The sequence below is a fragment of the Trichosurus vulpecula genome, chromosome 8, assembly GCF_011100635.1.
Source record: "Trichosurus vulpecula isolate mTriVul1 chromosome 8, mTriVul1.pri, whole genome shotgun sequence".
NCBI classification, from domain to species: domain Eukaryota; kingdom Metazoa; phylum Chordata; class Mammalia; order Diprotodontia; family Phalangeridae; genus Trichosurus; species Trichosurus vulpecula.
In genome coordinates, this window is record NC_050580.1 from 196776420 (window position 1) to 196798252 (window position 21833).

The 21833-nt window shown below is 42.7% G+C and overlaps 1 protein-coding gene across 2 annotated transcripts in view; it reads left to right on the forward strand.

Annotated features, from left to right (window-relative positions):
* CAPN3 (calpain 3) overlaps positions 1-21833 on the forward strand; it is an 88729-nt gene that overhangs the window by 59968 nt on the left and 6928 nt on the right. The window contains exons 6-15 of one of the 2 annotated variants that reach the window (XM_036737031.1): positions 4000-4083; positions 6090-6175; positions 6889-6966; positions 7972-8132; positions 12514-12683; positions 13252-13263; positions 13768-13976; positions 14790-14826; positions 17099-17116; positions 20926-21039. In XM_036737031.1, the coding sequence (XP_036592926.1) occupies positions 4000-4083; positions 6090-6175; positions 6889-6966; positions 7972-8132; positions 12514-12683; positions 13252-13263; positions 13768-13976; positions 14790-14826; positions 17099-17116; positions 20926-21039 (969 nt within the window). The remainder of the gene's footprint in view (positions 1-3999; positions 4084-6089; positions 6176-6888; positions 6967-7971; positions 8133-12513; positions 12684-13251; positions 13264-13767; positions 13977-14789; positions 14827-17098; positions 17117-20925; positions 21040-21833) is intronic. The other variant, XM_036737030.1, reaches the window with a different exon arrangement.

Here is a 21833-nt window from a genome sequence, read left to right on the forward strand (position 1 = left end):
TATTAAATTATATATTTATATATTGTATTTTTACACATTAAGATATTTTGAATTTAAATTTGAGTATTCAGATATTTGAATATTTCAAAAACTCAAATTTGATTTTGAATATTCAAATATATTATTATCACCATTATCTCTAATCCTTCTGGAATATTCAGGATTCTATGACATTCCAAAGCTCTGAAGAAAGGCAGCGTGTTGTTCCTCTCACCAGAAAAATTTTTCTTTGGTGACCATGTCAGATAGTAAGTCTCAGAAAGTTTCTACATTATTGATTAAACACTCAGAATTACAAAAGAGACTCTTTAATCTCTCTCTCTCTCTCTCTCTCTCTCTCTCTTTCTCTCTCTCTCTCTCAGTGGGGAGGTCATAGGATTACAGATTTAGAGCTAGAAGGGAACTCAGAGGCAACCTGGTCCACCCTCTCACCTTACAGATGTAGAAGCTGAGACCCAGGGAGGTTAGAATTAGAGAATTCAGACTGCTGCCCATAGGGCCTAACTCCCAGGCTCTGCTCAAGGCTTCCTGGTAAAACTTCCCTCCACTTGTGAATAAGTAAATTTAATTTGCTTTGATCTTTCACAGATGTGCCCCCTCCCCCATCCAGTGAATTAGAGAATGGAAAATGAGAGAACCTCTCATCTTATCCATCTCTCTCAGGGATCCAGACCTTGACATTTGTCTGTGGCCTATGGGGACGGGAGCCGTAAAAAGTCTAACTCAGGGGAGAAATCCTGTGTTTCTTCTGTTGGCGTTGCTGGAAGGTCCAGAGTCTAAGCCTAGGAGAGAGCCTTGGGACCAAAGAATCACAGATCCAGGGCTGAAAGTCACCTCAAAGGTCATCTAATCCAACCCCCTCATTTTACAGATGAGGAAACCAAGGCCCAGGGAAGGGAAGCGATTCTCCCTATGTCACACAGACAGTAAGAATTTAAACCAAGTTTCTCTGACGTTAGAGCCAAGGGTTTCCCCACCATACTGAAGTAGCCATGTTATCAGGCAGCCAAGAAGGAGCTGGGACATTGGATGCTAAGAGAGCGTCAGCCTCTCCTGGGTTTCTGTGTTGCCTCTCTCCTGACAATTTCACGGTTCTGTTGATTCTCCTTTATGTAACAAGTGTAGCAAATGGGAGGAGCTGTCCCAGAAGCACCAGGCATGGCTCTTCCCCAGCATGACTGTGCATGAGCTCATCCCCTCCTTGGGAAGGTCTCCGGGGATTCTTATGACATTTCTTGGATCTCAGAGATGGATTGAGGTTGGAATGGTGACAAAGTCAGGATGGGGGGAGGGGAGAGGCATGGGTAAAGAAAGTGGTGCTTAGGCTGTTCCTTTTATAATGACCCAGGAATGGTAAACCTGAATGAGCTGCCCTGGGGGTGGGCAAGGGGGAACCAAGCCCCCAGACCACTCTCATTCTTCCTTTCTGATGGACAGTTACAATCACAAAATCTCAGAGCAGTTAGGGACCTCGGATGCCATATAGCCCAGCCCATACGAGAATAATAATACCCATTACCACAGCCCAGACAAGCGAGTTTTCTTCCTTTGCTTAGCACCTAGTAGGCATTTAATAAATGCTTATTGACTGACTGATTGTGATTGAAGGCTGTTGGCGAAGGAGAAACCCCTCTCTCAAAGCAGCCCATTGCATCTTAAAAACAAATAAATAAACCTATGATCTCACTGGTGTAGGGGATTCCCAGTGAGGAAAATCTCTCTGCCAATGCAGCTCAGCATCTGCTGTGTGTGTACCTTAGTCTAAGAGTACGGCTTGAGATGCTGGAAGGTTCAGTGATTGGCCAAGGGTTACATAAACCCAAGACTTTCTAACTGTTGGGCCAACTCTCTATCTCTAACACCACACTAGTATTTCCTTTTTTTTTTCCTTTTTCTTTTCTTTCACCAAGTATCTCCATCTATTGCTTCTAGTCTGTCCTGCAGATTCTAGGGGTATCCAAGGTGAGCTTAGGGGTTTAGGGAGCATCAAATATCCCTAAATGTCTGGCTGAGACTGTTGCTAAACAGACCTCTTGACCTCTCCCATAACAAACGCGCGCATGCGCGCACACACACACACTTTAAATTCCTTCATTGAAAGGGGCTCTCCACTGATTTGAACAGAACATCAGCATCCTGGCATTTTTCAGGGCCCTTACCCTTCAGCCTTGGAGCTGCTTTCTGTCAGGGGCAGGGACTAAATCTTTCTGATGTCCTAAAAGCACCACTGAAGTTGCTTTAAGGGGCAGGGATAGGAACTCCACTTTCCTCCTCCCAGGACTATGCACATGAGCAAAAGCCTAGGAACAGGTGGAGGGATCCTTAGGTCCTCTCTCCTCCAAACCTTGAAAATGAGCCTGAATTAACTTTGCCCCCACATAACATAAGCTGCTGCTCCCCCCTCAGACCATCTCTTCACTGCCTGGCATAACTGAGTTTGCAAGTGGTCTGTTAGGGCACTATTCTCATCTCCTTGTAAGTCCTGGGCACAAGCTGATTCCTTAACACTTTGGTGATGCATCCACATCTCCAAACAAGGGCCAGGGCATATGTGTGTTTGTGTGTATATATTTTGTTGTTCAGTTGTTTCAGTTGTTTCAGTTGTATCTGACTCTTTGTGACTCTATTTGGTGTTTTCTTGGCAAAGATAAGGAAATGGTTTGCCGTTTCCTTTTCCAGCTCATTTTACAGATGAGGAAACTGAGGCAAACAGGGTTAAATTACTTGCCCTGGATCACACAGCTACTGAGGCTGGATTTGAACTCAGATCTTCCTAACTCCAGACCTTCCTAACTCCAGACCTGGTGCTCTATCCACTGTGCCATCTAGCTGCCTGTATGTGTGTGTATGTCTGTGTCCATACATGTGCATGTGTGCCCATTTGTTTATCGTATGGACGTGTGTGTATATGTTCACATGTGTCACATATATATTATGTAATAATCGTCTTCACTTGCCTGTTGGATGTGGAGGGACCACTTGATTTGGTGGATCCATAATTACAATAATTATAATTATAGCACAGAAGACAAGTTTAAATTCAGCCTAAGATGCTTGCTGACCGTAACTGAGCAAAGTCACTTCATCCCTGTCTACCTCAGTTTCTTCGACTGTAAAATGGGGACAATGATACCACCTATCTCCTAAGGTTGCTGTATCAAATGTAAATATGACACACAATAGGCACTTAATAAATGTTTGTTCCCTTATCCCCTCTCATCCTCATCACAAGTCTGAAAGGTATTATCTCCACTTTACAGAGCAGTGGTAAACTGAGACAAAGAGAAGTTGTGAGTTGCCCGAGGTCACACAGCTAATAAGTGTCTGGGCAGGATTTGAACTCGGGTCTTTCTGATTTCAAAGCCAGTGTTCTATCTGCCACACCAACTAGTTGCAAGGGTCTGTGCGTCCTGTGCCAGAACCCTCAATAAGAAGTTTAATTTAAGTCTTTGTTTAATTTTCCCTTTTTAGAAAAGAGGACGTATTTAGACAGATCAGGGAAATGGTCTGCTATATAATAGAGCACTGGTTTCAAAGTCAGAAACATTTGGGTTCAAGTCCCACCTCTGACATATCCTGGTTGTATGATCCTGGGCAAGCCACAACCTCTCAGTGCCTTAGGCAGCTAAAACTGTAATTTGCAGAGAAGGGTATCAACCTGCATTGGCAGAGGGAGTTTCTACCTCTGGGTCATCCCTATCCCAGTGAAATCCTAAGTCTAGCTCCCTTCCCTATTCCCTGTCCCCCATCTCAGGTTAGAGGCCCAGGGGAGAAGCAGGATAGATAAAGGGTAATTGTGGCCGGATGTCCGGGAGGGCTCTGCAGGCTCCCCTCAGCAAGACTTCCAAGATTCCAGCCCTCAGGGCCTCTGGGTGGGCTCGTGCTCCCTGTTGGGAGGGAGGCTGCTCGCCCATGGGCCAGGCACGAGAAAGGATGTGAGAAGCTCCTGGACAATTCCTGGTCTCGTCACTGACAGCCTGTCTGGTTTGGGCTCCACAGACCATTGTTCCGGTGCAGTATGAGACACGGATGACCTGTGGGCTGGTCAAAGGTCATGCATATTCAGTCACTGGACTAGAGGAGGTAAGCACGCAACAATAATGACGACTAACATACAGAACTATTAGGCTTGCAAAAGCATTTACACGCTATTTCATCTGATCCTCCCAACAAAACCCTGTGAGGTGGATGATCCTATTATCCCCATTTTAGAGATGCAGAAACTGAGCTTGAAAAGGGACTCGCCTAGTACCACATAGCTATTAAGTGTCTGAGACAGGATTTGAACTCAGGTCTCACTGACTCCAAGTCCAACACTCTATCTACTGCTTCTGTTAGCTACTGACCAGGCTGAGCTACAGTCAGTGCTGAGAAAAACTGGGATTGGGAGGATAGCTTGACTCACCCTCCTAGCCAAGATGTGAGATGAAAAGTCAGGACCAGATCTGCCCGTGCCCAGATATCTGCGGAGGAAGCTCAGTTGGCATGACAATGAAGTCCCCTAGGGAGCAGAAGCATAGTGGGACAACTACTTCATGGAAAGGGAACCCAGCCTAGCAAGTTCACTTATAAATGTTTTTATTGGAACTTATTTTATTTTTGAAATAACAAGCATTTATTTTCTCTCTCTACCACTCTCCCACTCAAAAGAAAAAGAAAAAAAAAACCTTATAATAGATATACCTATTTAAACAAAACTAATTCCTACATCATCCGATTCAACAAATCAACGTGCCGTTCTGCGTCTTGAATCCATCGCTTCTTTGTCGAGAAGTGGGCAGCATGATTCATCATCAGTCCTTTGGAGACACGCTTGGTCCTTTGCACTGATCAGAGTTCTTTCTTTCATTTGTTTTTTGAGGGCAGTGGGGATTTAAGTGACTTGCCCAGGGTCACACAGCTAGCAAGTGTCTGAGGACAAATTTGAACTCGGGTCCTCCTGACTGCAGGACTGGTGTTCTATCCACTGTGCCACCTAGCTGCTCCTTACTGATCAGAGATCTTAAACCTATGAAAATAATTTTTCTTTATAGTTTTATTGTATAAATTGTTCTCCTGGTTCTGCTCACTTTACTGTGCACTAGTTCATAAAGTCTTACCAGGTTTCTCAGAAACTATCCATTTAATCGTTTCTTACAGTATAATAATATCCCATTACATTCATATATCACAATTTGGTTAATCATTTCCCGGTTGATGGGTACCACCTTGGTTTCTAGTTCTTTTCCACTACAAAAAGAGCGCATATATACATATGTGTCTTTTTCCTCTTTCTTTGTTCGCTTTGGGAGAAAGCTCTTAGAGGATTATTTTCTAAGATACCACCCTCTACTCCTCTGCAGAGGGAAGGGTCCACAGGCATGGAACATTGCATATATTGTCAGATTTCTTTCAACGTATTAATCGCTTTTACTGATTTTTTCCTTCTTCTTCCTCTTTTTCTTTATTTTTTCTGTAAATCTTTGTTATAAGGGATGGCTCTTTGGGATCAGGAGAGATAGAGTGGGAAATTTAGGCAACATGAAAGCAAAAGCTACAGTAAAAATTTATTTAGAAAAAAGAAATTATGGGGGGGAAATTACTTTGTAGTGGATTAAGAAATGGTGGCCTTCCTTCCCGCACTCCCAAAGCTCCAGTGTCCTGTCAGCCTCCTTCCAAACTAAAGGAAAACAATACTGATATCACATATTTATATACACTTTCCTCTTTGGTCCCTATGACTACTCTATGGACAAGTGCATATAGTCTCTATGACAATTCTATGTACAAGTATGTCTTATAGATGAGGAAACAGATTTAGAGAGTTTAAGGGACTTGTCTGAGGTTTCCTAACAAGTAGAAGAGCTGGGCCCAAACCCAGATTCTCAAATTCCAGATGCTGTCTTCTTTCCACCTCAAAGGCTTGTAATTCAGTCATATTAATGTTAAGTTTTTGCCTAGGGCACTTTAGGCGAGTGCCATCCAGACTTTGGGGAGGGGCAGAAGGGCACACTCCTTTCCAAACAGATGAGCTGTTCCTTGCCTAGTGCCTGGCACCTCTTGGGCACTTCATAAGTGATTGCTCATTGATGGATTGTTTTTTGCCCAAGACAACATTCAAAGGAGAGAAGGTGAAGCTGGTACGGCTGAGGAACCCCTGGGGTCAGGTGGAATGGAATGGCTCCTGGAGTGATGGGTAGGTGGGCACAGACTCCTAGAAAGAGACTCCGGGGGTAGCGGGGGGGGGGGGTAGTGTGGGGGGGAAATAATGAACAAGCAGTTATTAAGCACCTACTATGCGCTAAGCATTGCGCTAAGTGCTGGGGCTACAATGACCAAAATGAAACAGTCTCAGTCAGTCAGCAAATATTTTTAAAGCACCTACTATGTGCCAGGTATTGTGCTATGTGCTGGGGCTACTAAAATGAAACAGTCATTTTCATTCAATCAATAAATATTTATTAAACACTTACTATGTGCCAGACACTGTGCTAAACGCTTTACAAGTATAATCCCATTTGATCCTCACAAGAACCCTGGGAGGAAGGTGCTATTATTATCCACATTTTACAGGTGAGAAATCTGAGGCAGACAATGGTGAAGTGACTTACCCAGAGTCACACAGCTAGTAAAAGACTGAGGCTGCATTTGAACTCAGGTCTTCCTGATGCCAGGTCTACCCAGCTGCTCCCTGAGGTGGACCACTTGGAATTGTGGCAGCAAGGATTCTTGTTCAAGAATGCTTTGGACTAGATGCCTTTCACCTTCGAGATTCCATGGTGGGAGGGGCTTGGGGCAGCTTGGCCACCTCTGGACCCTAGCTGGCTCTAGGCGGGTTGGATTCGCTGGGATGCAGTGGTACTCTCTTTGAGGTTGTCTTCTTTATTATGTGATACTCTCGCTCTCCAGCTGGAAGGACTGGGTCCTGATTGACAAGGCGGAGAAATCTCGCTTGCAGCACCAGGTGACAGAGGACGGAGAGTTCTGGTGAGTCTAAGATCCACAAGGCCATTGCCATTTTGGGCTTGGGCCCAGAGCCCTTAGGCAGAACCCAGAAAGAGAGCCTCAGGTCTCAGTCCCATTCAGACACTATTGGTAGCGGGAATCTCAGTTTCTCCAAAACTTTTGAGCCCCTACACCATATTTTCCCCAAAGCCAAGGGATAGGACTAATCTGAGTCCCACATTGTTTTCAGAACACCAGTGGTAGTTACACCAATTTCTATATTCCCTGGGATGTAGACAGAGCTGGGATGACCTCTTCAAATCCACTGCTGCCCTCTCAGATACAGAGGGTGTGTTTGTATGCAATGATGTTGGAGGGAGATGACGCACTCAGATGATGATTTGGGGTGCATATCATTATTTTGTTTTCCTGCTAAAGACAAACTCACTCAAGTGAGCAGAAGCAGGAAAGCATTGGACAGTAATAGCAACATTGTGTGAAGATCAGCTTTGATAAACTTAGCTCTTCTCAGCAGTACAATGATCCAAGACAATTCCAAAAGACTCATGGTAGAAAACGCTATCCACATCCAGAGAAAGAACCAATGGGAGTCTGAATGCAGATCGAAGCATACTGTTTTCACTTTCTCTATTTTTCATAGTTTTTTTCCCTTTGTTCTGTTTCTTCTTTTGCAACACAACTAACATGGAAATATGTTTTACACGATTGCACATATATGAAGTATATCAAATTGCTTACTGTCTTAGAGAGGAGGGAAGAGAGGGAGATAGAAAATTTGTAACTCAATGTTTTATTTAAAAAATTAATGTTCTTGTGGAACTGAGTGTTGTAAACTAAAAGTAAAAAATAAAAATTAATGTTAAAAATTTTTATATGTAATTGGAAAAGATAAAATACTGTTTTTTTTAAAAGATGAACTCACTCTAGAGCCTTACTGTTCCATCAACCTCTCCTTCCTCACCTCCCCTTAAAACCTTCATTTCTCTGCTTTTACCCTCTAAATGTTCTCTACTCTGGCCCTCTAAGGATGTCCTATAAAGATTTCATGAATCATTTCACAAAGCTTGAGATCTGCAACCTCACAGCTGATGCCCTGGAATCTGACAAGCTCCAGACCTGGACTGTGTCTGTGAACGAGGGCCGCTGGGTGAGGGGATGCTCTGCTGGAGGCTGCCGCAACTTTCCAGGTGAGAAAAGAAACTGTCAGGAGGAGAATCAGCTTCTGATGTGGGTCTGACTGTTAGCGATGCTTGGAGCGGAGCACAGAGAGCCCAGTTACTGTTAGTAATAGTTAGCTGTATGGTACAACGGAGAGCATCCTGGGGGCAGCTACATGGTACAGTGGATAGAGTATCTGGCCCTGGAGTCAGGAGGACCTGAGTTCAGATCTGGTCTCAGGCATTCAATAGCTGTGTGATCCTGAGCAAGTCATTTAACCCAAACTGCCTCAAAAAGAAAAAAAAAAAGAAGAAAGCACTCCGGCTCTCAAGTCAGAGGACTTGGATTCAAATCTCGTCTCTGGTATTTACTCCCTATGTGATCTTGGGTCAGTCAGTTAGCTGCCCTGGTCCTCAATTTTTTCACCTGTGACATGAAGGGGCAGCTCCACAGACTTCCTGCTTCCCTTCTATCCCCCTCTAAACCCTGCTCCACACTGAGATCGCTAAAAGACAGATATTATGACATCGCTACCCTGTTCAACGGGCAACTAGGTGGTGCGGCGGATGGAGTGCTGGCTCTGGAGTCTATTAGCCTCTTCTTGCTCAGATACTAGCTTGTGACCCTGGGCAAGTCACTTCACCCTGTTTGCCTCAGTTTCCTCATCTGTCAAGTGAGCTGTGGCAAACCACTCCAGTATCTTTGTCAAGAAAACCCCAAATAGGGTTACGAAGAGTTAGATAGGACTGAAAAACAACTGATGTTGCACCATTTCTCCTCCGTCAAGTCAAGGTGTATTGAGAGACAAAGCTGTGTAGTAGAAAGATCCCTGTACTTGGGAGTCGGGTGACTTGTTGTTTAGTCAATTAGCCGAGTCCGACTCTTCATGACCCCATTTGGGGTTTTCTTGGCAAAGATACTGGAGGAATTTGTCATTTCCTTCTCCAGCTCATTTTACAGATGAGGAAACTGAGGCAGTGTTAAGTGACTTGCCCAGGGTCACACAGCTAGTAAGTGTCTGAAGCCGGATGTAAACTCAGGTCCTCTTGACTCCAAACTTGGTGCTCTAACCACGGAGCTACCCAGCTGCCCCCAGGTGAGGGCTGGGTTTGAATCCTACTTTCCAACAATTGGTACGTGAACATGGATCACTTAACCTTTGTGAGCCTCAGTTTCTTCAGCTTTGAAAAGGAGATGATAATAGCACGGGTCCCATGGGGTTATTGTAAGGATCAGAAGAGATAACGTATGGAAAGCACTTTGGAAACCTTAAATAGGATTGTTCCCATCATCGCAGGCTGCTAATTAACTTTCCAGGAAACTTTCCAAGGTTAGGGAAAAGCGCACAAATCCTAGGGACTGGAGGCAAAATGAGGCAATACTGGAATACTCTGTTCCTCTTATTGTTGGTCTTGACTCGTATTGCCAGTCACGTCCATTGTTCTGGCTCCACTCGCTTCCCTTTGCATCAGTTCACATAAACGAGTCTTCCTGTACTTCTCTGCATTCTTCACAGCCATTGTTTCTTGCTGCATTCACCCACCTCCACAACGGGCTGAGCCATTCCCCCATCCACCACAAGGCATCTACTTTGTTTCCAAGCCTTTGCGACTCTAAAAAATTCGGACAGCTCTCATTGTTAGGAAGTTTTCCCTTCATGCCAAGTTGCCTAAGCCTTCCTTCTCTCCGCTCCTCAATTTCCACACCTTGCTCTAAGTTCCGCCCTCTTGGGTCAACAACAAACCACAAAACAGCAATAATAACACCATTTATATAGCCCTTGAAGGTTTGACCCCCCACAAAGCCCTGCTAACGTCCCCATTTCACAGATGAGCAAACTGAGCCAGACAGAGGTTTCGTGACTTTGACATATGGTTACCAGGCATTTCAGACAGGATTCAGACTGAAGCCTTCCTGATCCCAAATCCGGTTCTCTGCCTGCCATATCCTCTAGCTGCGTCTACAGAACGAACCTAATGCTTTTCCCATGTGACACTTACTAATTGCATAATAACCCTGTGCAAATCATTTAACCTCTGTCTGCCTCAGTTTCCCCACCTTTGAAACAGGGACGTTAACAGCACCTACCTCCCAGGGTCGTTGTGGGGATAAAATGACAACGTATGTAAAGTATTTGTAACCTCTACCCTCTTCTCTTCTTTAGGGTAAGCAATTTCAGTCCTTTCAATTAATACTTATCTGTCACAATCTTGATGGAGAAAGGGAATGGACCGATCATTTATTAAGTGCCTACTATGTGCCAGGAACTGTGCAAATTGCTTTATAAATATTTTCTCATCTGATCCTCATAACAACCCCTGGAGATAGATGCCATTTATTTCCCCTTTTTACAGATGAGGAACCTTGAGGCAAACAGAGGTCAAGACTTGCCCAGTTATGTAAGTGTCTAATGTCATAGTTGAACTCAGGTCTTACTTAACTTCAGACCCAGCATTCTATCTATTGTATCTATTGCACCACCTAGTGACCTGAGGTTCATAGGTTCTCAGTGTGGGCAATAATGCCCTCTAGGGGGCGCTGGAATGATCCAACCTTTAATTGCGGGGCACTGAATTTAAAAAAGGGGTCAGTGGAAGCATAAGGAAAGAAGTGAAGATAAGAAAATTTTGAAAAAACCATTCATCTGTTATGTAACAGAATTAAAGGTGTAGTGATTACACTATTTTCCAACACACAAAATGCAAGCTATAACCATCAGTGGTCAAGTCTGCCAACAGGTCTTAACAAGCAAGTGCTGGCGAGTGAGTGTGTCTCACATTTTCAGGAAGTCCAGCATGCATCAGCAGGAATATGTACATGTAATGACTTGTTTACAATATGATACTATATAGTTATATCACACATATTGCATTATCAAAATTTTAATGCAGGAAAAACCCACAAATTTACAACAAATTATTAAATTTAAGAGGCATCATTTTTTTAAAAAAAAATTTATATTTTTTCAAAATGATTCAAATTTCCAAAAAAAAAAAAAACCATTAAAAGGTTAAAGAAAGTAGATTTCCAGGGGTGTGCTGAAATATACTCTGACCCCATTAGTCTATGTAGCAGAGTTAATCTGATCCTAGGCCACTGGATTGACTGACCTAGGATGGGAGTGTCTCCCTATTTACAATAAGGCAGCTGATGTTCATCAAGGTTAAATCCCTTGTATAACGTCATACAAGTAGTTTGTAGTGGACTCAAACCCAAGTCTCAAAACTGAGTGCTTTCCACTATCAATGGGCCACCATTGAGCCTTGGGTTAAACCATTTTGGTTGCTCTCCCTTAGTTTTTGGCTTTCACAGTCAACCAAATAGAGGTTACACATAACTGGGACCATATATTGGATGCAATTGTGCCCTCATTGACAAGGTCTCCTTCCACTGACTCATTTAGGATTATGGCAAGGTCCCCAGGCTATGGGTTGATATAATTCTGTTCTTACACTCACTGCTTTGCACAAAGGGGTATGAAAAAATAGTGTATTGTAACCCAATGTATCATTAATGAGACTACACACAGGATGGCTGCTAGCCTAGGTTCACTCTTAATCTGGTCAGATAGGAAAGAAAGCTTCAAAGGGGTTAATAATCTTACTTTATTCTATCTAGTTTTCTCACAAGGGCTGCTGATAATGGAAGCACCACTCCTATAGCATTCCCTAATGACCCTTCTGGGCCGGCAAGAAGCAGGGACAACCACCCCTACATCTCGATGGGCTCAATCAAGACAGGCACAACTTGTACACTCCCCTAAATCCCCTCAAGCCTCAATGGAGGCCAGTTGAGGCAAACGCAGATTCCACACCCAAGCTTTGATGGGGGCTGGTCAAGGCACACACAGCATTCCAGCTTGAACATTCAACCTTAAGATTCCCCACTCACTGCCCAGCGCCTACCTGCTTTATAGGGCAACAGCCTCACAAGTTTACAACACTGGATCCCTATATCTCTCTGTGCAGTTGCAATGGATGTCTACAATCTAAATGCTGCACAAGCATGGTGGAGATGTTTCGAACCATAGTGGTGAGAATTCAGATCTAACACCTGGGAACAAGAGATTGTCATGGCCATGGATCCTGGGAAACTGAAACTAACAAAAATCCACTTTACACCCAACTAAGATATAGTGATGAGGCATAAAAATGTCTTGATATATTGACGGGAAAACAGTAAACCAGACTAGCCAGGGCTGTTCCAACTTCAAGCAAGGACAGGTTACTTTTCAGCTGCAAAAATGCTGGAATGTTTTCCAGGGGTAATCCTCCCCTTCTTGGATCTCTCAGAGAGGGAGGTAACCCTGTAAGCGCCCTTGCCTAGACAGCCAAGCCTGCTTCATTTCCCTGAACTTTTTCAGAATCATAGACTTTAACAAGTGTCTCCTTTGGGGGGGTGGGGGCACAGACACTTTTTGGACCAACCCTCAGTACCGCCTGAAGCTCCTGGAGGAAGATGATGACCCTGAAGACAATGAAGTTGTCTGCAGCTTCCTAGTGGCCTTGATGCAAAAGAATAGGAGGAAGGATCGGAAACTGGGAGCCAACCTTTTCACCATTGGTTTCGCCATCTATGAGGTACTGGCCCTGCCCAATCCCTAACTTTATTCTCTTCTGAAGGCCAAGGACCACAGCCTGGAATCACATGCCCCTACCAGAGATCAGCTTTTAGTGGCTTAATCAATCCTGGCTTCCAGAAGGATCCCTGTTATCTTGCTCCCCAAGGATCTATTGATAGCCCTGAACATCTAAGCTGTTTCGTTTAGAGCAGGGGTTATTAACTTTATATGTCACAGACCTTTTTGGCAATCCTATGGACCCCTTCTTAGAATAAAGTTTTTAAATGTATAAAATAAAATATAGAGAATACAAAGGAAACCAATTGCAATAAAATAGTTATGAAAACATGAAAACAAAACCCAAAAACAATTTTGGGATCTTAGGTTAAGAAATCCTGATTTAGAGGCCTTTTTAATGAATCCTGAAGGGGAGGGGCAGGGGAGGGAAGAAACTAGAGCTAGACAGTTGGTGTAGATGTTTGTTTTCTTTCCCTGATTGCCATCTCCTGCTCAGCCAGTGTTTCTTTCCCAGATTGTTCTGATATGACGGAGCCTAAACTTTGCTTTTTCTCTGCCTTTTTTTTAAGGTGCCAAAAGAGGTACGGAAGTGATGGCAGGAGCAGCGGGGTACCATGTGCCTACTATGCGCCAGACACAGTGCTAAGTGCCTTACAAATATTATCTCATTTGATACTCAGGAAGTAGATGCTATTATAATCCCCCTTTTACAGTTGAAGAAACTGAGACAGACAGTGGGTGAAATGACTTGAATTCAGAGCCAGGTCCAGAGCACTATCCACTCTATGCCACCCAGGTGCCTCATTTGGGATAGAGTGGTGATATCCTTCACAATTCTCCCTCACCCCTCTTCCATCCTCTCCAGTCCTTCCCATACATGTGAGGTTCTCCTGGTCTGGAATGATCAGAGACTATTCTAGTCGAACCTCTCTATTTTATAGATGAGAAAATTGAAGATTCAGGCTGAGGTTAAGCGATTTACCCAAGGTCCCACGAGCATTAGAGGCGGGATTTGATTGGAACAAGTTCTCCCCCCATTCTGTTCTGCCGCTTCCACCTCAGACTTTCTTCCTCCTCCTCCGCAGATGCACGGTAACAAACAGCACCTACAGAAGGATTTCTTCTTGTACAACGCCTCCAAAGCCAAGAGTAAAACCTACATCAACATGCGTGAAGTGTCCGAGCGCTTCCGCCTGCCCCCCAGCGAGTATGTCATTGTCCCCTCCACCTACGATCCCCACCAGGAGGGAGAATTCATCCTTCGCGTGTTCTCTGAAAAGAGGAACCTCTCTGAGTGAGTATCGGCTTTTCCAACCCTACTCTGGAAAACAAGTCCACTGCCATTGGCAGCTGTTTTCTTAGAGAAGTGAGGACACAGGATTTCTGAGTTTCCAGGGTGAAATGTCGGGGAAGGTGGGCAAGGACCCAGTAGGGAGGACTCCATTCCTGAAGCTTTTCGATTGGGTGTGCAAATGTCACCTCCTGACTCCGTCCTTTCCTGGCTGGGTGGACCCCTCTTCCCAGCAGTACCATGTTCAGTCTACTTTTCCCAGCATATTTCCAGGAATCAGGTTGGCCCCAGTAGATATAGTTCAAAGGTCATACAGCCAGGCCTGTGCCCAAATACTTGAACATACAGATTATTTTCATGAACAAAAGAAAGTACAGATAAATTAATTGAGCATGCAATTGAAAAAAAAAAGCTATAAAAGCAACAAATCAAAACCCCTCAAACGAAACATCAAATTAGATATCCTGAAAATCAGAGAAGTGATTAACAAAATTGGAATTTAAAAAAAAATGAATTGATAAATAAAACTAGGAGCCAGTATTAAAAAAAAATAGTAAAAACAACTCATCTGAATTTTTTTTTTAAAAAGAAGAAAATCAAATTGTCAGTATCAATAATATTATTCGTGGGGTAGGTATGTGGCACAGTGGATAGAGCACCCGGCCCTGAAATCAGGAGGATCTGAGTTCAAATTTGACTGAAGACACTAGCTCTGTGATCCTAGGCAAGTCACTTAATGCCAATTGCCTCCCCAAAATAATAAAAATGTTATTCATCACTCTTACTAATACCTTTGTGTATGTGTTTTCCTCACAGAGATGTAGAAAATACAATCGCTGTGGATCGCCCAGTGGTAAGTGTAGAATCGTGGGGCAGAATGACCTTTCCTAGCCTTAGTCATGGCGTTTAGGCCTGCTCCATGAGAGGAAATTGGGAGATCAACAAGGAGAAAGCATCAGCTAGGAGGCAAAGCTCTTTCTTACAACTTTGGTTTTGAATTTTGGCAAGTAGATGGTCCTGCAGTCTTGAGTGCATTTATACTTTCTCAAGGCCAGTGGAGAGAGGAAAGAGAAGGGGCTCAGACAAGAGGAGCAGTCTAAGCTTTGAGTGAGAGCATAAGGGGCTGCAGCTGTCTGGATAAAGTCACAAGACTAACATAAATGGGTCTCCTCTCCATCTCTCCTCTGCCAAGATGTTTGGCTCAAAGTCAAATCCACCAACTGAATCTGTATTTGGGTCTGTGTGCTCCTCTTCTCTCCCAAATCCAGGGTCTAAAGAAGGGACTGCCATGGACCTTAAGGACAAGAAACCAGAAAGGAATCTTAGAACATTCTGTTCTCTGGGAGCCTGCCTTGTTTTTTAACTTGTCATCAGGATTGCCATCAGTTGTCTATTAATAAACTTGGGGTCCTTAGCTTTTTGTATTTTAGAATCCTCAAAAAAATTGGTTGGTTCAAGCCTTCCTTTCACAAGGTTATTTTTAGTCATTGATTTGCAAATCAGAGATTAGCTGTATGTGCCTGATAGAAATTACATTGATCAATAAAAATACAGTCAACTCTCAGATAACTAGAGGCCTGGTAACCCAGATTCTCTACTAATCAGCACTTCTGTACTTTGTTGATACAGTGATAATTAATAAACGTAATGCTCGACAGGGTCCTAAAGTATCTTAGAAAAAGACACAGAAATATCAAGGATGCATTGTGAAGACTGAATTTGGAATCAGAGGACCCAAGTTCAAATTCCAGTTCTGTCATTTACTACTTGTGACCTTCACCTTAACTTAGCCTCTCTGAGATTCCATTTCCTCATCTGGAAAAAAAAAATAATCGTTAGTACCTGCCTCATAGGGTTATTATAAAGATCAAAGGAAATGCTGTATGTAATATGCTTCAGAGACCTCAAATGTGAGGTATTATTATTAACACTCCTTCCAGATTAATCTTTCTTAAATACAATTTTTATCATTTTATTCCTCTTCAAAAATCTTCATATAAGGCCTACAGTATTGTTCCTTAAATAATATGACTATGGGACACTTTGTGGATTAACAGATCTTGATAGAATCTTAACTCTACTATTTACTTCCTGTGTGACCTTGGATTGTAAACTTATGATCCTAAATTATATTCAGTATAATTGTAGTATTTACATGTATTTAAATGCATTTTAAGCCTTTGAAAACTGGTAATCAATGAAAGAAATGATTATTAATAACCAATAATTTGGGGAGATCCAGATTTCTCCTCTTCTTTTAAGTCCTTATTTTAAAAAGTAAAAAGTTCTGTCTCTTGGAGGACATGGCTGATAATGTGATTGGACTAACTTTCTTGTTCAAGACTCCACCCTGGTAGAAACTATTTTTTGAGAAGATGGCCCAAAGCTATGGATGGTCTGGTATAGAGATAGTTTCTCTGTCCAAGGGTGACATGATGTCATTCTCAGCACTTCATTTTAATATAGCTCACCTTCCATTATGTTATCCAATCAGAGTAGATTGCCACCCTTTGGAAACACCTTCTCTGAAGCATATATGAACTGTGAGCCCACTGCCATAATTGTCTTTTAGTCTAAGAGAGACGGGCAAATGACCATCCTTTTATTACTAACCTGTTGGCCTTATTAATAAAATAATTCAATTCCCCAGAAACTATGCCTTTTGAACCTTTCATAACATCAGCAAACAATGCAGAAAGCAACTTTTGATTAAAGAAAATTTTATTAACCAGAAAATCCAAGATTATTGGATCAAAAGATCATAAATTCAGAGCTGGAAAGGTACTTTGTGGGCATTTAGTTCATTTTACGTATGAAGAAACTGAGACTCAAAGAGGTTAATTGACTTGACCTCACATTCTCTAGCCATGGTCAATGATAGAGTTTACTATAAACTACACCACCACCCCCTTCTTAGAAACCAAAGGAGAAGGTGTACTGTCACCTCCTTCCCTGTCTGCTTACTTCCTTGGTTCTTGATGGCCCAATCTCGACTTTTGTGATCTAGGCTGCTGAGTTGTGGCTTGACTTCACGAGTCACAGCAAAGAATGACAGGCAGGCCAGTGGGCTCTCTGTGAACCTGCTTTTCACTTATTCTGCACTTGATGTTTCTTTCTTTGTACAGAAAAAGAAAAAGCACAAGGTGGGTGTAACAGGGCGGGGGCTACCAGAGGTAGAGCATGGAGGTGTGCTGTGATGGCTGGAGCAGGTGTCCCTTTCTGTGCACACAACTAGAGCAGGGGTTTGGGCTGCTGCTGCTGCTACTGCTACTTACAGTTCTTCCATGGCTGCTACCTACCCTTGAGGAGGCTTTACTAACTGTTAGTCACCTAACATAATGCTTTGCCCTTAGCAGATGAGTGAATTAATGAATGCCTGTTAGTGTCTCTGATTCTCTGTAAGCATGCAATCTGTGCTCTTTAACTGGAGCGGGAAGAACATGGGAGGGTCTGGGTGCTATGTGAGCTCTCAGAGGGAAGCCACCTTCCCTGCATGTGATGCTCAAGTCTGGACAGAGGAAGCCTACTGGTACTTAGCTGTCTGTGCCCCACTTCCAAGGAGGATGGAGAAAGAAAACCTCCACTCATTCAGCCAGAGAGAGGCAGGAGCCCCTAAGCAGGCAGGGCATTTGGGTGATTTTTTATTTATGTTTCTTTTCAATTCCAAATTCTCTCCCTCCTCCACCTATTGAGAAGTCAAGAAATAGGATAATTTTGGTGATCTATTACAGGGAAAAGAAAAAAGGCTGGAGGTAAGGTTTCCCTTAGGAGACTATCACCCTCTCCTTCCTCTAGGACAGACCTTCTTAACTTTTTTTGTGTCATGGACTCCATTGGCAGTTTAGTAAAACCTACAAATCCCTTCTCAAAATAAGGTTTTTAAATCTAAAATAATCTTAATTTAAATAAATAAATCTAAAACATCTAAATTTTTTTTAAAACATGAGGCTACCAAGGAAAATAATTATATTGAAATATAATTATCAACATATTTTCTTTAAGTTTAAAAGTTTTAAAAATAAACCTCAGGTTAAGTCCAAGATTTTATGAGGTAAAAAGCCAACACCCCACAACTGAACTCCCTGGGTGTGTCTCCATACCCGTTACAATCACACCATTCCTAGATGTGGCTATGTCCTAGACCTCTTCCCAAGGGACAGGGCACTTCACAAATATTTATTTCATAGCCTTCCTCTTCCTCCCACACCCACAGTATAGGAAACACAAGCTGAATGAGAGAGTCACCAAGAGACTAGGGTGGAGCTTGATAGGAACCTTCCAATGCATGAAGAAGAGAGTATGGACAAATTCTAAAATTATTGGTCTTAGAGCTTTATAGAAGTCAATTAATATCCTCATTTTCCAGGTGAGGCAACTGAAGCCCAAAAGATTACTCAACCTAATTTGCAAAATGAAATTGTTGGATTAGATGATCTCTAGAGTTCTTTTTAAAAAATGTTTAACTGAATCCTTTCTTATAGTAATGAAGTATATTTTAGCAAAAAAAAATACATACATGTATATCAGTCGATCCATCAATAAATATTTATTAAGCAACTACTATGTGCCAAGCTAATCGATGGGAATACAAATAGATGCAAAAGACAGTCCCTGCCCTCAAGGAGCTTACAAGTAATGATGGAAAGAAATGTACATGAAGCAAGCTATAAACAGGATAAAACGGAGATGTGAGTTATAAGCCTTACTGTTAAAAAAATTAATAGAAGCTGTAGTAAGAATGGCATGTGTTAGCCAGTCCAATTATTCATGAGCAGAGCAGACAGAAAGAAAAGGTCAGCAATAAAGGTACAACATTAGATTACAACCAAGTAAACTAGATGCCTTGGGTGATAACTTACAGCTCACCTGCTTATCACCATTAGAACTTGGAGTCAGAAGACTTGGATTTGAGACCTGAGTTCTGCCACCTCTTAGATTTCTAACCTTTACAAGTCACCTAATCTCTAGGGGGCTCTCAAAAATAAAATGGGAGAAAACGTACCAGATGGGGGAGGCATACTGAGGTAGCGGTTCATGTGAAAGAGATCAGGGAGCCTGAGTGGACCACCAGCTCAAAAGCTGCCTCAATAGTACATCATGGCAAACTAAAAAGCTAACATGAACTTGGAGTGCACTAAGAGAGATATAGTAGTAGGAGAGTGTGCAGTAGAGTGTGCAGTAGATAGAGAGGTGGCCTTGGAAGCAGGAAGCCCTGTGTTCAAGTCCCCACCTCTCATACATACTGGCTGTGTGACCTTAGGCAAGTCACTCTCCTCCTAGTGCCACTCTCTAACATCATAAGTTGCTTTGGGGAGGGAGTTTCACCATGGAGTTCTGAACACCCATAAAAACATAGGTCTGGCTCAAAAGAAAAAGAGCTTGAGGCGCCTGTGTACAGAACAAGGGATATGCTAGTTCCAACTGTACTTCCTCAGTCAGATGACATCTAGAGCAGTGATTCTTAAAGTTGCGGGTCTGTGGTCTCCAAGACTCAGGGGATCCACCAGGTCAAAATTATTTTCATAATAATACTAAGATGTTATTTACCTATTAAAATACTCTTCCCTCTTCCAAATACATATCTGTGTGAAGTCAGATTATCTCCCTATATTTCAACCAGAAATATCACATAGGTTGGATACAGAAGCAAATATGAGATTCCAATTGTCTTCTATAAAGCAAGAAATTAAAGAGATCTGCAAAAATATATAAAACAATGCCACCCCTCTCACTAATTTTTTTAAAATAGTTATTCCGCATTAAGATACGTCATTTAGGTTAAAATGTAACAGATTTTTAAGTGTTTGTAAATGAATTATTAGATATTTTAAAATTTTATCAGTTTTAACTTCTAATACAGTAATTATTACTAGATATAACTCACATAAACATAAACACTTTGGGGTCCTCATTAATTTTTGAGAATGTAAAGGGGCCCAGAAACCAGAAAGCTTGAGAACCACTGATTTAGAGAATATCATATTCAGTTCTGGATGCCACATTTTAGGAAAGACCTTAACAAACTGGACCCTACCCAGAGAAGAGCTGTTAGGATGATGAGAAGACTGGAGACAGTGCCATAGGAAGATGTTCAGCTAGAAAAGGGAAGAACATGATAGCAGCCTTTGCATATTTAAAAGGGTGAGGAATTAGACCTATGCCCAACACCACAGAAGGCAGAACTGGGAGCAATGAGATGGAAGTTGTAGAAATAGATTTAAGCCAAAATGTTAGAGAAAGCTTCCAAATTAGACTTGCCTGAAAGCAGGAATGGGCTGCCAAAAGAGGTGGTGGGATCTCCTTCACCAGAGTTCTTCAATAAGAGCCAGATGACCATTTGTTAGGGATATAGAAATGATTTTTTGGGTCAAGTATAGGCAGGGTATGGTGGTAAATAGTTTAACAATCAGCTCTCCAAAAAAAGTATGTGATTACACATTTCTAAGTTTAATCTGAATTATTAAGATTTGCTCCATCATTTCCTTACATCTACAGACCATCAGCAAAATAAATCAAACTTTCATCTGCAGTTTTTGCCAATTTCCGAGTGGCAAATACACTGAAAATTTAATAGTTGCCCAGCTGGCACAAGCCAGCTTCATCACACCCCTGAGAAAAGGTTGAACTAGGTAGATTCTGGGGTCCCTCACATCTCTGTAATGCATGAAATAAGAATGAGTGATTTATTTGCCCAAGGTCCCATAGCTAGTTAGGGGCAGGATGACTCCTGGTTCTGTGCTTTTCTCTTCTATACTACCGTGCCTCTGTTTACCTCTCAGCTTCATCTTTACTGCACTTAATCTTTGCATCACTGCTACTTGACAGGAGACAGGCTCTGCTTGTCTCAAGGGCAACCAGTGAAGCCTGGGAATGAGTCTCTTTCCCAGTTTTCCTCCAAGTCTCTAATGCTTGCTACCTTTCCCCTTTCCAACACCTGCCTTCCTTTCTCCAGCCCATCATCTTCGTGTCTGACAGAGCAAACAGCAACAAGGAGCTGGGTGTGGACCATGAGTCTGAGGAGGGCAAGGACAAAACAAACTCTGATAAGCCAGAGAAACCAACTCAGGTTTCTGGAGCATGTGGAATAATGGGGGAGGCCTGTGTGGCGGCCGGGGCATGAAGTCTGGGTTTCTAGGGTGGGGATTCTCGTTTATAACCAACAGCTTTGGTTTGTAATATCGCATCTTTTTTTTTCCCCTTCATCATCCCTTTCCCGAGCCATCAGGGGAATTGTTCTTGATTGAGGGGAGAAGGTGGAGGAACTCTTGCTTTGGAGCTAAATGTCTAAAGGATTAGCTACCAGCACTAGGCCCTGCCCAAGGGATGGGTAGGAGAACAGCCTGGCATCCTCACTCATCAGTCAGACAGCAGAGTAAAAAGCAAGGGGGTCTGAGGAAGAAAGAAAGGGAACGTAGTTTGGAGTATCATATCCCACCTTTTGGAATCAGGCTCTTAGCCCAAGAAAATGTGGAATTAAAAAGAAGCGAAGGGAGACAAGAACACAGGGAGTGGATACTGCAGGCTGTAGTGGGGCATGGGGTTGAAGGAATGAGTCAGTTGTGTGCAGTTTGTCAGGGAGAAGAGGTAGAGAAGGAGAGGTTCTGAAGGAAATTAAGATCAGTTGCCCAATGAGCTTTATCCTAACAGAGTTGGGATTTCTAGACTGAAGGATGGAGATGGCTGAGAGTCAGGATGGCCTTGTCTCCTTTGTCCCTAATGAAGACTCAGGGACATGGGCATTGCCTGGAATGCTCTTCTTTTCCCAGATAGGGATGGTTGAAGCCTGACACAGACAGTGAGGAATAAAACATTTCTGAACATCTCTATAGCCAAAAGGGTCTCAGGTGGACCTTGTTGGCA